Source organism: Talpa occidentalis, unplaced genomic scaffold, assembly GCF_014898055.3.
Source record: "Talpa occidentalis isolate TD23 unplaced genomic scaffold, MPIMG_talOcc4v2.1 talOcc4.16, whole genome shotgun sequence".
In the NCBI taxonomy this organism is placed as follows: domain Eukaryota; kingdom Metazoa; phylum Chordata; class Mammalia; order Eulipotyphla; family Talpidae; genus Talpa; species Talpa occidentalis.
Genome location: NW_023601653.1, coordinates 24,114,623 through 24,131,975, shown reverse-complemented (window position 1 = coordinate 24,131,975; position 17,353 = coordinate 24,114,623). Strand labels below are relative to the sequence as shown.

General features: G+C 33.8%; 1 protein-coding gene across 3 annotated transcripts in view; it reads left to right on the top strand.

Moving 5' to 3' along the window:
* LRRIQ1 (leucine rich repeats and IQ motif containing 1) overlaps window positions 1-17,353 on the top strand; it is a 171,851-nt gene that overhangs the window by 120,472 nt on the left and 34,026 nt on the right. For all 3 annotated transcript variants that reach the window (XM_037515188.2, XM_054696173.1, XM_054696175.1), the window contains exons 25-27: window positions 3,638-3,706; window positions 11,965-12,097; window positions 13,900-13,960. In XM_037515188.2, coding sequence (XP_037371085.1) covers window positions 3,638-3,706; window positions 11,965-12,097; window positions 13,900-13,960 — 263 coding nt within the window. The remainder of the gene's footprint in view (window positions 1-3,637; window positions 3,707-11,964; window positions 12,098-13,899; window positions 13,961-17,353) is intronic.

Below are 17,353 nucleotides of genomic sequence, written 5' to 3'. Positions count from 1 at the left end.
TTCAACGGTGAGGGTTAAATATCAGCACTCTCCCAGAAACCCTGACTCTATGAATGGGGTCAAGAAGTGCCTTTATACACTATACCTAAACTTCTTCCACTGTTTTTAGAGTTGTTATCTGTATTCTTGACATAATATGAGCACTGAGAAATATATAGATGGCAAAGGAGACAATTGAAGTAAAAGTAGGAGAAAATAGGTAAGTGAAGACAAAGAAGAATTTTTAGAATTAAGAGAAATACTGAAAAACAAAACAAAAGTATATGGATATGATATCAAGTTATAAATAAGAAACATAAAAATATGTCCTCCCAGTGCTAGCCAGTCTCTGAAGACACCATGAAAAATAGAATATAAATAAGGGAAAGAAAGATAGATGATAGATCTGTAGATGAATCACGCTACTACAACAGCCAAAAAATGTGTATACATCTATACACACACACATATTACCAAAAACATTGTTTTTGATAGAAATTTTGAAAATAATTCTTGATTTCCCAATCCTATGTATAAAATTAGATAAAACTGGGATTTTTTTTTTTCCAGTGGGAAAATTTTTAAAAACTGCAATTGTGTTGTTAAGAAATATGATGGGAGCTTCAAGCTATTTAAAAATTTTAGCTCTGGGCCTCCCCGGTGGTGCAGCGGTTGAGCGCTGGGTTGCGAAGCTGCCCGCGGCCTCTGCAGCGCTGGTTCAATCCCCGGCTGCTCCCCGGCCACCAGAGGAGGGTCCCACATGGCGCGCAGACCTCTCCTGCCGCCCGCTGCTCCCCTCAGCAGTGTACTTCAGTCCTTCTGCCTGCTCTGCTCCCTGCTCTGGCTCTGGTGAATTCTCTCACCCTCCCGCACTTCTGACTGTACCCAGTGCATGTATAAACAAACAAACAAACAAACAAATAAATAATACATGCCTCTTTAAAAAAAAAAATTAGCTCAACCAATTATTATGTGATATAATAAATGAGTTGAAGCACTCCTGTCTTTAAAATGGCAAAATGGCAATAGTATTGGATATCTCTAGAATATTTATCAGATAATATACTAGAAGTTATTGACTGTTGCTAGGCATATCAATCCTCCATGGAAAGCTGAAACTGTTGTCGCTGCTAAATCTTCTCTCTACCACTAAATATCCCCTCCAGTCATATAAGACACATACTCTCTCAATAAAATTTATCACCTATTGGTCTTGTGATGAGCTATTTCCACAGTAATTGATGAAGAGGCTTCTACTTTAAACTATGTGGTGAACTGAATACACCTACAATACAACTACAACTCAGCTAAAATATTGAAAAAATTTTTTTAAAGATTTATTTATTTTATTTATACAAGAACCAGGTTACAGGCCAGATGCACGGGAGGGTGAGAGAATTCACCAGAGACAGAGCGGGGAACAGAACAGGCAGACTGACAAAATACACTGCTGAGGGGAGCAGCGGGTATGACAGGAGAGGTCTGCAGTGCCATGTGGGACCCTCGCTGGCCGGCCAGGATGGAAATGGCGATGCAGAGGCTGCGGAGGACAGCTTCACAGCGCAGCACTCAACCGCCTGCGCCAACCCAGGGGAGGCCCTAAAATATTGAAATTTTTTAAAAATATATTAAAATTTTTTAGAAAGAGTTTCAGGTTTATACCAAAATTGAGCAGAAGTAGAGTGACTACATACACACACGTGCAGTCTCTGCCACTATAAACAACCTTCACTGAAGTGATTTTGTTATATTGCAATCAATAAACCTATATTAACACATTATCTTACCAAAAGGCCATAGTTTAAATCAGGGTTCACTCTTAGTGTTGTGCATTCTACATGTTTGGACAAATATCATTGTAGGTATTCAAGAGTTTTATTGATCTAACAATAGAGCAATATACAAAATCAATATAGCATATACAAGAGTTTCATTGTTCTAACAATACTCTGTGCTCTGCCTATTCAGTTGTTCCTTTCCTGCTTCAACCCATGACAACCACTGCTCTTTTTACTGTCCCCATAGATTCGTCTTTTGTTTCAGAACTGGAACCATACAATATACAGCCTTTTCAGATTGACTTCTTTACTTAGTAATAAACATTTATGTTTCCTCCATGTCTACTCTTGGCTTAATATCTATTTTTAGTGCTAAATAATATTCCATCATAGAATGTAGCAGTTTTCCATTTACCCACTGAAGGACATCTTGGTTGCTCCCAAGGTGTCCTTGGCATAAAGACATTCTGATAAGGAGATGATTTGCCTAATCAAGAATCCTTCCAACTTCAAACCCCACCTCCAATTCTTCCTTCTCCTCCCACAAAAAAAAAAAAGGGTTCTATGTCAATATTTATATAGTTTTACTATAAAAAATTAATATTTTATGAATGAGAACTGTAATGTGTATCTTGTCTTATTTTTCTACTAGAATGTAAATGGAATAGTCATGTTTTTACTTATCTTTTCCATTAAAAGTGAAATACATGAATGGATGCCCTGATCCATTTACAAGTGAAGTTCTACTACATAAAATTAGGTTCTATCTTTCCAAAGATATTATGACAAAAGATGAAAAAATTACATTAATGAAATATTTCCTTAGAAAACTTAAATTTTCAGCAGGCTCTGGGTATACTTGCTTAAATTATTGCTTGCGACAGGCAATAAGTTTGGAGCAACTTTATTAGCCTTTAATATGTTGCCATTCAAATTTTGACAGAAAATTATTTCCACTTATATTTACCCATTGTTTTTAATGCAGGCATTTTAATATTTATTTAATACATATTCATTATTTCATGTGTCATAACAGAAATAGCTATATTCATCAAATGTGGCAAATTAATAGACAATGAGGAATGCATTATGAATAGATAGGCCTGTGCTACGCATATTTAAATTTTACAGCTATAAATAATAAAAGCAATGATTACAATGATATGAAATAGTTTAATTGGATCTGACCATCAACTTCAATTTTATCATCAATGTAGCAATGTAACATTGCTTATTAATTTCTTTTGAAATAAAGCAAGGTAATAAATTATTTACCAGAACCTTGGTTAATAAAAATATATAAATAAGTAGAATTAGAAATATTTCTTACCAGAGTAGAGACTATTGTTATGGTGGGGACCATAGCTCTAATATTATACCAAAAAAACAAACAAAAAAACAGACAGGTGGCAGTAATATTTATGTGACCATATTATTTTGAAAGCCAACCTACTTACATCAGACTCTCCATTTTCCATCGGGTGGGCCCATGTTTGAATGACCTACTATACTAACACTCCCTGAGGGAGTCTAGGTTGGATAAAGGAATATTTTCCAAGGATAATTAAATTGAGAGAGTGAAACAGGAGAGAATCATGTCAATGGAGTCTCCTTCATGGTTATTACTGAGCAATTGCTAAAAATTATTTGAAATAACTTCAGATCAATTAAGACTGTGTGCCCTTCTTATCTTTGGAAATTAATTTTTCTTTATTGAAGACATACTAAAACCCTCATATATGTTAGGAAATAAAATACATTTAAAAATAAATACCTGTTACAAATTTAATATTCTGATAAGGAGGATTCCCTGTCCTCACCCCCAAAATGTAGTACTGTCTAGTCTTGTGGTTAATCCTGGAATCTTCCCCTCCTGCCAGTGACACCCTGGAACCTTGATCTTGACCTGGATTTACAGACTCCAACAGATAGCCTGACCTCCAGGATAGGTAAGTCTTACCCATCACAGAACATATAGCAATTACAACAATTGTGATAGCATTAAGGCTATGCATAGTGGACTTCATTTTAATTAAAATATATTATAGTAGCCACTGTTAGTCTTTATTACATGTTTGGTATAATTTTATGATGTTATTTATATGTATTCTATAATTTATATTATTATAAATTAAATTTATATTATTGTTAATTAAATGTACATATGTATTTAAGAGAAGAAAAATGAATAGGAAAAAATGAAAGGCGAATAATTTGACCAACATTGCAAGCTAGTTAAGTGAAAAATCCAGCTTACCTTTGTGTAATAATTTCCTAAGCAGGTAGGTTAATAAATGTAACTTCTATTTTTATAGACTGGATTAATTTATTCTATAATTAAATTCTTATTTATCACAACTTCAGGTCATCTTATAATGGAATATAAAGTGATAGGACAAGTTCATAGAAAACAGTAGAGCACAATCTTAGCAATAAATACTGAATAGTTCTAAATACAGTCGAATGACACTTAAGTTGCTATTACTTAGAAGTGGGTAAATCTGCCAATATCTTAGCCATGAAGGATCTGAATACTGATTTTCACTTTTACCTCTGGTTCTAATAGATTGGCACAGTAATTGCCACTGATCCTATTATTTAAAATTTGGATATTTTGTTCATCATAGACTTGTGTACTGATTTTGATTTTAGAATATCATTTACCTAGATAACAGATTTTTGACCCTCTTACATTTTGTGCAAGTATCTCATTTGTCCTACTTCCCTTACCCTAGTCCTAACTCCCCATAAAGATAATAATGAAGATGCATTAATATCTATATGACTTTATAGGCTGTAATTTACCTGAGCTATGGGAATCTCATGGATGAGATCAAAGAATTATTGCTTACGTAGCATTGGGTATTGCATTGTAAAGGAGACAGTGCTACCAAAGAATACAAAGAATACAAATGGCAAAACATATCCTTTCAGTAGAATTATACCTAAGCTGCATGCAGAACGCTTAAAAGTGGTTAATAAGCACAACTGCATCAGTTTTGTGAAAGGATGTTTCTGTTATTCCAAAGGGATTCACTTAAATATGGCAATTCCACAATGTTGAAATTTTGTGTAGATTTTGTGCCTTACAAAATCTATGTATTTTTATAGATATAATTTAGAAGCTCACTTTTATTTTTCTTTGCTTTCCATAGAGGTCATTCATATACTTCTTGTACTACCCCAACCCCCTCAGCAGACAAATTTTTGAGAATTAATTCAAATGTCAAAAACTAGGAAGTATTTTTTATTCTAGTACTTTTTTTTTTTAACCTTTCTGCCATAAAATACAGTGAAATATGTAAAGGAGCGATTAGTGCTGCAGTTAACCCTTGACCTTACATTTAGCTTTGGCTCTATTCCCAAATTTGCTGTTTTTAAACTTTTGTACCAACAATCCTTTACTTTATTCATGAAGTCATTTTTCCTTAGTGATCTATTACATATATTTAAATATATTTTAAAAGAATAGGGATGTTGCTTGTCATGCACAAATGGCTCTTTGAGAGTTATTGGTTTCATGCCAGTGCTGACAACTTTCCAGCAACAGATTGGATTGGTTAAGGAATAAACCATAAACAGCCTATCAACAAGTATTTATACAGATGTTAATGAATTTAAAATTCTGTTAGTCTAGCATTTATGCCAAACTCCAATTTTATTTGTGCTTTGTGAGGTATGATGCAATAATGTATTTCAATAAACATACACACAGGCCACTTATATTTTATAATGTAAATCATATTTTTACTATTTCCAGCATTAGAGTCATAGAATCAGCCATTTATCAAAATTACAAAAAAATACTTCCATCCTATGAAACATTTTGCTCAGCATGTAACCCATGTCCTCAAAAAGCTTTTGGTAATGAAATGAACTCATCTCTATCCATGAAACCAGGAGTATTTTATTTTTATATTGCTGAAAAGACCATTAAGGGAAAAGAAAATAGTCATGGGAAAGTTGCCATATGTATTAAAAATATAAATAGTTTCTTTATTTGAGCTCCAAATGATAATGGAATCTTAATCTCCCTCTGTATAGGATATTATGCTATATTGAAAATTTAGAAAATTGATTTATTTGAAGCATATGCATTTTATAAACACTTATTTTGCTTTCATGAAGAAAATATTTCCAATAATTTTAAAAAGGCTTCATTTCTTTTAGTGATCTTCTTAAAGCTGAAGTCATTTCCTCTAGGATTGTGTACATCTTATAAAATAACTTTATGTGAAAGTTTTTTGCAAATTTCCCACGTTTAGTTGTCAATTTGTATTCCAATATAATTCTGATTTTCAGAGCTGACATTTCCATTAGAATAATTAAATTAATCATGTTTAGATGTGTTATTCTTCATAATACACAGGTTAGTCATATGTTAAAAATCTAAATTTTAGCTCTTCTTCTCTAAGGCACTGAAAATCTCAATAAACATAATTATCCCTTATTTTCACTAACATTTATTGAGTATTATTCTATTCTGTACCATTTAAAGAGCATATATTCTAGTAGATAAAACAGACACATTAATGGGACAGTAAAATCCATTGTACTAAATGTTATCATGGGCTCTCTATAGGATTCTTTGAATAGGAAGAAAATGTTAGAAGATGAGCAAGCTTACCACAAAAAAAAAGCAATTTGTAATTTCTAAGCTGAGACCTAAAGATCTGAATAAAGAACACCAGTGGTAAATAGCTGATTCCCAAGCATAAAGCCTGCAGGCAAAAGAGAACCTTTGTGATAATTATATCTGGGGGTAGGTACCTAATGGATATAACTGAAGGTTTATACAAGACCTGTATGCTAAACAGACAATTTTGAACATTATCCAAAGGCAATGGAGAACTTGGAGATAAAATGATGGGATAGAATAATTAGATTTGTACTATAGTAAAACCATTTGCAGTATGGAGAAATATATATGGGAACATGATCAAAAGCAAAAAGACCAGTGAGAAGGTAGTTTTAGTAATTCATAAGAGATGATGGCAGGTTGAATTAAAATAGTGGCATTAGAATACAGAGCTAACAAGTTGAAATGAATTTTGGAGGTGAAATATAAATTTGGAGAGTATGGAAGAATGTTGGTTCAGTACAGCACTCTGATTTCTGAGTTGCGCATTGGCTGGTGGTAGAATTATAGGAACCTAGGAAAAGGTGCAATAGTACATGAGTTTGGATTTTTTTTCACATGCTCAAATTAAATTATGTGGATAGCTAAGTGGGGAGAGACTTTGGATGGATACAAGCTTTAGAAGGAAAAAGGAAAGTGATTGAGGAACTTCAATGAATATCCTCATATGGGAAGAATATAGCCTGAGAATAAGATAGGGCCCAAATAGAAACCTGGAGAAGAATCATGAGATCAGAAGTGATGGCAAAGCAAAAGCAACTTCAAAGGAAACAAAGATTTATACAAAAAGTCAGAGAAAAACAAGGAAAGTGGAATGAGATAAAATCCAAAGGAAAAAGTCTTTCGAGAAGGAAAGAGTGAATGGCAGTGTATAATTTTGTAGAGGAATTAATGAAAACAAAAGATTTAGCAGTCTTGGCATTCTCAGTGTGAACAGTTGTAGTGACACAGTATGGGGAGGAAAGTCATCTTGCAGTGGAAGGTCATATGAGTGGAATACATCAGCCACCACTGAGCTTTGTCCATTATTTCAAGAAGTTTGCCTGATAGTGAAAGTGAGAACAAAGAATAATTGGAGGGGAAAGTAAAAAGTCATATTTGAGAGTATTAGAAGTAGAGAATAAAAGAAAATCCTGATGATGACAGATTTTAGATTACATGGAAGGATTGGGATCTGAGCAGTTAAGAAAGATACTCTGTAATATATCACCTATAATTAATAAATAATCATTTAGAATAATTTTAATCTCATTACCAATAAATACATAATTGAACTTAGGAGGAAGGACACTTATCCTATCATGATAAATAAGAGATAAGTCACATACATATGTCACCATACTCATATGTCATGCCTGCTCACTCCTGTGCAAATGGAGCCTGAAGTAAAATAGAGGCAATGGAAAAAAGGAGGAGCAAGATTATTCTATTAGTAAGATACCTAACTAGACCAAGGTTCTGATTAGCTATTAGTGCTTAGTGGATGAGAAGCCAAGATTAACTCCAGAATCTCTGGTTGTGTGATTGGGGAATTCATGATGATTCTGGTAGAAACTGGTTGTGGTTCTGAAGTTCAGCTGGATATGAGGCAGGAAGAAGAGAGAGTTTGGTTATATCTAATCCTCTACGTTGTCATTCCCATAAAGTAATGAGTATTGTCTGTCTAGTTGACTATCAACAGAAGCTAGTACAATGCAGATATGGGGTGGGTTTGAGGGATGCTCCTAAATACTTGTATAATGAGAAAAAACAACATCTGAAGGAATCTATAAAGGAGCATTAAAGAAAGCACCTCAAGGTTTGGTGTTCCAAAGTCATGTAGAGAAGAGAGTTTTGAGACAGAGTAAGTAACTTATACAGTTGATTTCAGCAGAGAAATCAATGGTATATTTGTGAGACATCTTAAGACCTTCTTACAGACAATTTCAAGTTGACAGAATTATATTGCAATAAATTAAGAAGGAAATTGAAAATGAATAATGAAAGAGAGTAGAATTCTCTTTAATAATGATAACAGATAAAGGATATGACTGGTCAATTGAAATCAGAAAAGGAAAATACTAGAATATAGTAGATAATTGGGGAGAACAAGAAAGATATTCTGTAATATATCACCTATAATTAATAAATAATTATTTAAAATAATTTTAATCTCAGTACCAATAAATATATAAATTAAGACTATGATATACAATATTTTATCAAATTAACAACTTTAAAATATTCAATATCCCAATGTTGATCAGGGACTCAATGAAATGAATCACCTCATATAATATGTGGTAAATTGATGAAAACTTTTAAAATGATTTGACACTATGGATGATATCAAGTTCCTCAAAATATTTATAGTTTTAAATGTGGTATCTTGAGTGACACATGAAAAATTGGTTTAATTGAGATAATTAAAAAATTTATCTATGAAGTTGGTACATCATAGTGTATAACCAGTAAAATTATGTTTAGGATGAGGTCTCCATTACACCTTATGCATTTATAATAGTAATAACTTTAAAAGTATCATAGCAAAATTGTATGTAAGCAAAAAACAAATCTACAGAAAGGAAATATAACTAAATGCCTTAAGTTGTTATCCAGCAGTTGTTGTTGGATAAGAGAATTTTTGTGGAATTTTCTCTTTGGCTTTTTATTTTTCTGTATTTTATAAATTGCCTTTAATGAGAATGTTATTTTTTTAATAAAATGTTTTAACAATTTGTTGAAATAAAATTACTCAATTTGTGTTTTGAAATAAAGGAGCATATATAACCCTAGTAATATAGACATAAGGGACAACAGGAATTAAAAAAAAGGTCTTTTTTTTTAAAGATTTATTTTATTTATTTATACATAGAAGAACTGGGGTGCAGGCCAGAGGTGCAGGGATTGAGAGGACTCACCAGAGACAGAGTGGGGATCAGAACAGGTGGATCTACTGAAGTACACAGCTGAGGGGAGCAGTGGATGAGACAGGAGAGGTCTGCTGTGCCATGTGGGTAGCTCCCTGGCTGAGAAGCCATCTCATGCCATCTCATGCCATCTCTTGCTGAGATTTTAACCCCCGCACTACCAGGGTGGCCTCAAAGAAAGATCTTATATCTTAGGTTGATGACACAGAAATTAATGAAGCAAGATCCAGAGAAGTAGGAAAGGCCAGGAGGTAAAGAGTGGAGGACTGTGGGCCCTTCATGGTGGGAAAACTATGGCGACCACACCTCAGGGGAGAAATTGTATACTGTGAAAAAAAATAAATGAGAATGTTTAAAAACAATTTTTTTTGGCTTTCTGTGAGAGAGTGACTCTCCTTCCACAATTGAAAGGAAAGATTTATTGAGCACCTGACTAGAAACTGATGAGCTTCAGTTTAGTACAGGTCACCATTATTCTTCCCATACAAGATTCCAAAAGCATGATTCCTGCAAAATTCAAAAAGTAAATCTTACCTCTCTCTCAGTGACAGGAATAATACTGAAATGATTTAGCCAAAACAGAATTACTTCCTCCAGCATTTGCATCGCAGTATCTTCCAGTGCATCCAGCCAACTTCACCACTGTGCCTGATCTCTTTCCTACATTGTGCTCATGCCAACCTACCATTATGCCTTAGGGTTAAATGGTTAATATGAATTAGACTCTTACAGTGAAATCTCTTGTCTTTACTCAAGGGGATTGTTGTTTAAAACCTTGGCTGAGTTTTGATGTAAAAACCACTTAGGGCTTATGGAGTTTTGTAGAGTTGAGGGAAACTTTCCAAAATAAGTACTTTTAAAACTGACTATTGCAATTATATGTCTCTGTTTTACAAATAGAAAGACACAGATTTGCTTTTTTTTTTTTTTTAATTCTAGCTAAGAGTACACTAGTTGCAAAAGAATTACCATATATCAATCTAGATGAGATTTCAGCCATGGGCTCAGTTGATCATCAGCTCAGAGTCCTCCCTAGTCTATCACTGCATACATGGGTGGAACATCCAGTCTGATCACTGAAGAAAAGCAGATCTAAGGCTGGAGCTCTGCTAGAGAAGAGACTTAATGTTATGTGGTAACTGGTGGTGGCAATACCAAATCTTCCCTTGTTTGAGTCTACTTGATAGTTTCACTGTATATACCTATAAGGCCATTTATCAAGATGGTGTCTGCTCATGGATTCAAATATTTGGTCTGCCCTCTCATATGAAGCAATTGTTCTTTCAATGTAGCAATTATGCAAGGGTTGGCTTAAGCTCAGGATGTAAGGAGCTTGACTATTTTAGAAACGCAAGGTGGCATGAGAAGTAAAAAGAAGTTAACTTTACTAAGCACCATGAAATTAAGAAGAATGAAACATCCTGATTTTTAGCTTGCCTGAGACTCTAGTATCTCCTTGGATTGAAAACTAGAGACATTTCACTAATCACGGTAACAATTTTTCAGCAAAAAAAGACATGAAAAATGTGTCATACTCAATATTCAGGATGACAAATGCTAAGCTTCTGCATACATGTGTGTTTGTGTGTACATGTGTACCAAGCCTTCAAAACATGCCTAGCACCCTATTTTACTTGTTTTCCAAATGACTTGTAAATATAAGGTGACCTTCTACACATTAACATCTCTAGTGAAAGAATAATTCATATTAATAAATTGACATATTAAATAACAGATTTTATTCGTGTGAGTTTGATTACCAAGAGTTGTTTTTCCAGAACTACTTTTCTCTGGTGTACTGTCAATCAAGCCTACAAAACTAACAAGACCTTAAACATGGTGATGGCACCAAAAAGAAGCAGCCTACATGATAAAATGATGGAGGATGTCTCTAAAACAACTCTTCAGCCTTATGAAGACTCTTAAGTGTGATTCTGAAATTCAAGGCATTGACATAGTAGCAGTATCAAGTAATTTTCATTAATGCAGACATATATGGTCAATTTAGCATTTGAACATAAGGAATTTTTTAAGTAATGTATTTACTCTTGTATGTTATCTTTTATTTTTAACCCATTTTAACCCATTCTCCTCTTGAATATTTTCCATAATTGTCTTCATTGTTATGCTTCCCCTACCATCTCTGGAATAGCTGCTATGGCATAAGCAATTTCCGAAGCCTAAGATGTTTTATATTCCTAGCTTAAAATATTGTTTTAGCTTACATAAAACAAACTTGATTTTATTTAAAATCAAAATTCTGTCAAATTGCCTCAATGTAATTTATAAATTCTACTTATGGGTAAGGCTAACACAAGAACAACTAGACTTGGAAAAAAAACTGAAAAGACATGACAGCAAACAGATATTCTTTTTATTCTAGAATCCTACTGCCTGCCAACATTAATTCTCTGAATTTTCTAATTAAAAAACTAAAAAGGTAAACCTTATAAATTAGTGGTTGCATTAAACAGTTCCTTTATTTTTCAAGAGACAGGTTTCAAACTGAAGCAAGGAAAATCTTAATCCTTGACATTTTTCTTCCTAGAGATGATTTGGCTCCCATGAATTATTTGCTTTCTTGTGACAGCCTACATTGAACTACTTAGCCAAAGTGTGAGCTCTTTAAATAACTAAAAATTCCATATTTATTACCCAGGCAAGGAAGAAGAGTTTATCCATAAGAATTCTGCTGTAAATGAAAAATTAGAAAGGAGTAAAGAATACACATACCAATGGCTTCACACGCAGGTTGGGGTTCATGAAACAACTGGTTCCAGAAATACGAAATGGTGAGGTCATTTCCTTTAAATTAGATTTTTGTATTGTCAACATATCTTGCAAAGTGAAACTTAGGTTAATTGTGCTAAAACAAACATGACTTTATAGCCAGGGGCTAATACACACATTGCTAGGTTATAAAAGGCCTCTTATATGAAATAGATTTACTCACGTGATATTTTTCACCCTAAAATGTTTCAGAACTCTGTTTCTGTAATGCTTAAAACCAATAGATGAACCACACAAATGATTCAACTTCATAAAGTATGTAAAATGTGCAATACCTTTTAACTTTATAAATAGCACATATTACAGGTTGCCTTTTATTTTGATTTGTTTTGTTTTCGTTTATGATTGGCAGTAAAAATGATTATTCAACCCTGGCACTGGCACTTTGCTCCTCATGTATCTAATTTGCAATGATATCTTAATACTTTAGTTTTCTATCTTTTATAGTGAAATGATTAAAATCTATCTGACAGCATAGAGGTGAATTCACAAGGTTGAAGATATCAAATGTTCATATCCCTTAGCAACAAACAAGGTGATTTGAACCTAATCAATTTATTTTGGTACATTAATGCATGTATTTGTTCTCAAGGTCTGCCTTAACAAAATAGCAGCTATCCGATGACTTAAACAGCAAAGTTTTTTCCTCACTGTTCTGCAGACTACAAGTCCAAGATCAAAGAATTAGCAAGTTTGGTTTCTTTGGAGGTTCTCTGCTTAGCTTGAGATAGTCACCTTTTCACTGTGTCCTCATATAGCCATTCCTCTGTCTGTGGTGTCTGTATTCTAATCTCCTCTTATAAAGACACCAGTCACACTACATTAGGGTATACTCATGACTCCATTTTACCTTAATTATCACTTTCTAGGTTCTAAATCCAAATTCAGTTAGATTCAAGATAGTGGGAGTTAAGACTTAAACAGATGGATTTTAAGGGAATTTAATTCAGCCCATCACATTGTATATGTGCTGGGTCAAAGTTTTATTGAAATAAAAGCCAAAAGATAATATGTGTGACATACATTGTGAAGACATATACCCACCCAAGTTTTTAAATATGCTATTATAAGCATTCGTTAAATATATAAATTCATATTGAGTCTAACTATAGACCATACGCTGGAAATATTTTCCATTATTGGGAATAACTATTTCAATGAATAACAAAAAATATCCTGTAATTTTTAAGGTTAATACTAAATTTATCCACTGGGTAAAAACTAAAATATTTTTATAAGATATATAAATAGAAACTTTCAAATGTAATCAATTCTATCAATAATTCTTTTTAAAACATGGAAATGAAGATGGAGAATGAAAGTGAAATTAAAGCAACATTTTATAATCTACATTGCTATGTCATGTCATTGTGAGCAAATAAGGTAGTAATAAAACTATCAGCTTTTGAGAATTTTTTATTCAATATTTTGATCAATGCAAGAAAAATATCTTTTATGTTGGTTATCATTCAATACTTGAGATAACATTCTTATAACTAAGAACAAATATAAATTTAGTTTACCATCTTTATTAAATAAGATATAAAAGGTCTGGTTTGGAGATTTAAAACCATTAGTACAGATAATGTGTAATACCTAAGCAAATGTTTCAGAATAGATTTTAGATATATTTAAAAATTTGACAGTATTCCTTACTTTTAAATAAATTATATTTGAACATATGATGCAATGCACAATTGTCCTTGTAAGTTATTGATTTCTCCAAAACTTTTCATTGGATATTTTCTTTGGTATTTTTCCTCTACATTTATATTATGTAATTTTTGTTTTTGTCACTCTGCAGCAATCACTTCTTGCCTGAGTTAGATCCAGATGTACGCAATGGTGGGAGAGTTCAGCTTGTGGTAAGAAATGTGTTTAAAACTAAAAAAAAAAAAAAGTATGGATACCAGCACTCTAATAAATGGCACTTTAAAATATGTTAAATATGTTTATGTCAAAACTAGTTTCAATTATGAAAATATCACAATTGTATCAATTTGGGGTAATCTTAAAATAATATGTATCAAAATTATAATATTTTCTTAATATAGCTTTAAAATAATTTGAAATATTAATCAGTATGACAGATTTTAAAATAGTAACATACAGCCATATTTAAATAAAATTATTATGGACAGGAAGTTGCATAATGAAGTTATTTTCTTGACTATTTTAAAAAGTAAGATACTTGAGAGAAAAAGAAAACAAAAAATTCTCACAACTCTAAAACTAAAACCAGAGAAAAATTAACAAGAAATTTTGAACTCATCCACTCTAAGTAATAAAGTGCAAATGATTAGATGTTTAGAAACAACCAAGTCCTATTGTAGTGACCAAAGTGAGTATTCTAGATAATATAACTAAGCACATTGATAAAGTCCATTAGATTAGAGTCTATTAGAAGTTAGCCTATGTTAACAGAAAGAAAATAGTCAATATGGATTTTAGAGACATGGAGCTCATAAAATGAGAAAATTTTGATGTGTTTCCAGAAAATTTCAGAGAAGAGTGTGCCCTGACTAATGACAAAAGTGTGTGACTTCCTTGGCAGGTAAAAATGGCTATATCAGGTGATCCTAACTTTATGACCACTTACATATATCAGCCATTTAATCTCCTCATTCAGATTCTACATTCACCAAGAAAACTGATCATAATTTATCACGTACAATTTATCATTTATATAAAAAGATAATATGCTTTCTAATGGAAACTAGTATTATTATATCCACAGAAGTTATATTCATCTTTCTTATAAACAACTCATTTAAAGAAAAGACATGAAAACAGATTGGGTTGATTACTAATCAAATCAGTTCTGAGCGTAATGCTCTGACCATTAATCCCTTTCTTCCATATCCCTCCATATTGTAATATACAGGCCAATTCTAATATATGATTAATACATAGCAATGATAAGTTTCCCCGTATTAAAGAGGTACATCTAAGTGCAAAACAAGGTAAATGGTAATATAACAGAAACACAATTTTTTGTTTGTTACTTTGGCTTTTGTCTGTTTGTGAGAGGAGAAAGGGGAAACGATCCAGGGCTTATGTCAAGATACTAAGCTATTTAAAGACTCCAAGTTGAAATATTGAGGTATTGGGGAATTAAAGCCTTGGGGGGTGTGCTTGGGATGGGAGGCAGTCATAATTAAGAGGAAAGTGGAAAAAATGTACAATTTCTGCTACTGTAAGTTCCTTGAAACATGAGAAAAGACACATAAGAAAAGGACAGAAAATTATGGAACAAAAGTGATAGTGTTTTAATTAGAGTAGAGGTGTATATGCAAATGATCCTATGGTAAGTTCTGGAAATAAAAGATTATTATCGAAAGAAACTCTGGACTGGACTAATAAAAAAAGAATTAGTGGGGCCTCCCCGGTAGTGCAGCGGTTGAGCGCTGGGTTGCGAAGCTGCCCTCAGACTCTGCAGCGCCGGTTCGATCCCCGGCCACCGGGTGAGGGTCCCACATGGTGCGCAGACCTCTCCTGCTGCCCACTGCTCCCCTCAGCAGTGTACTTTGGTCCTTCTGCCTGCTCTGCTCCCAGCTCTGGCTCTGGTGAGTTCACTCGACCTCCCGCGCTTCAGACTGTACCCAGTGCTTGTATCAATCAATCAATCTTTTATAAATAAATAAATAAATCTATCTTTAAAAAAAAAAGAATTAGTGAATTGGAAGATTATTTCTGAAAGATCTGTAATTAAATCAATAGCTGACATCAAATCAGAAATAATGCATACTAAAAGACGTAATAATAGGAATAAATATAATTATCATCCAAAATAGTCACTCACATTCAAGAATGAGGGCAGACTAACACATGATCAAACATTCAAGTGCTAAGTTTTGAGGAAGCTAATAAAGGTCATCTTTGTATTCTGAACAAATCATGTAACAGGAATAAGAAAATTGAAACAAGTTATCATTTTACTTTCAAATATATATTTAAGGGCATACCACAGATCTAGACAATTGTATTCTTTTTTTTTTTAAGATTCATTTATTTATGCATACAAGAGCTGGGGTACAGGCCAGAGATTCGGGGAGTGAGAGGATTCACCAGAGACAGAGTGGGAAACAGAACAGGCAGACTGACTGAAATACTCTGCTGAGGGGAGCAGAGGGTGGGCGAGACAAAAGAGGTCTGCTTCGCCATGTGGGTTGCTCCCTGACTGGCAGGGGATCAAACTCCTGCTGCAGGTAGTGTGGTGCTTAACCCCTTGTGCCACCAGAGAGGCCCCTAGACAATTGTATTCTTAACTAGATTAAACTTATCCTCTAAAACTCCAGGATCTTCCTGCAGAATAGAGAGTAATGGTTTAGGATCCCTAAGAAAGAAAGATATATCTGATATTCTGATATTTGACATCTGCTGGGGAAGGCTTCCAGAAAAATGACTCCTTTGAGAGATGTAAGAAGCCAGGTGGAGCAAAGGGAGATGAACTGCATTAGAGTTGCAGTAGAGGAAGAGAGCTTTAGTAATGGGAAGTTCTTTGGATAGTCCCAGCTTGAGGCGGTAGGGCCAGGCTTTATGCTCCTGTGTTGCCTCAGGAGAGAGTGTGACTTGGTCAAGGCAACTCCTTCCAGTTTAGACAATTTCAAAAAGGTATTCAGCTAAGAGCTACTAACTTCAGCTTTCTCACCAACTGAATAATCCCACTTACTCATTAAAAGTGATCTGAGTGATACATACTCAGTAAAGTTACTATTCATCCATGCAGCAATTTAGCATATTAAATATGTCTATTGTCCCACAATAAATATGTACATTAAAAGCAATTCCAACCAAAATTAGCTGCTTTTTTTTAGGAAACTGAGAAATCTCATTCCAAAATATATCTTGATGAATAAAAACCCAAGATTATATGTCAATCTTGGAAAAGAACGACTTGTGTCCCAGATGTAAACACTTAATAGAAAACTAAGGTAAAATTTTGGTGCTGGGCCTCCCTGGTGGCGCAGCGGTTGAGCACTGGGCTGCGAAGCTACTTGCAGCCTCTGCAGCGCCGGTTCATTCCCCAGCCGCCGCCGGGCGAGGGTCTCACATGGCTCGCAGACCTCTCCTGCCACCCGCTGCTCCCCTCAGCAGTGTACTTTGGTCCTTCTGCCTGTTCTGCTCCCCACTCTGGCTCTGGTGAATTCTCTCACCCTCCCACGCTTCTGACTGTACCCCGTGCTCATATAAATAAATAAATAAAATCTAAAAAAATAATTTTGGTGCTGTCATATGCATTGATAAATAGATTAGTA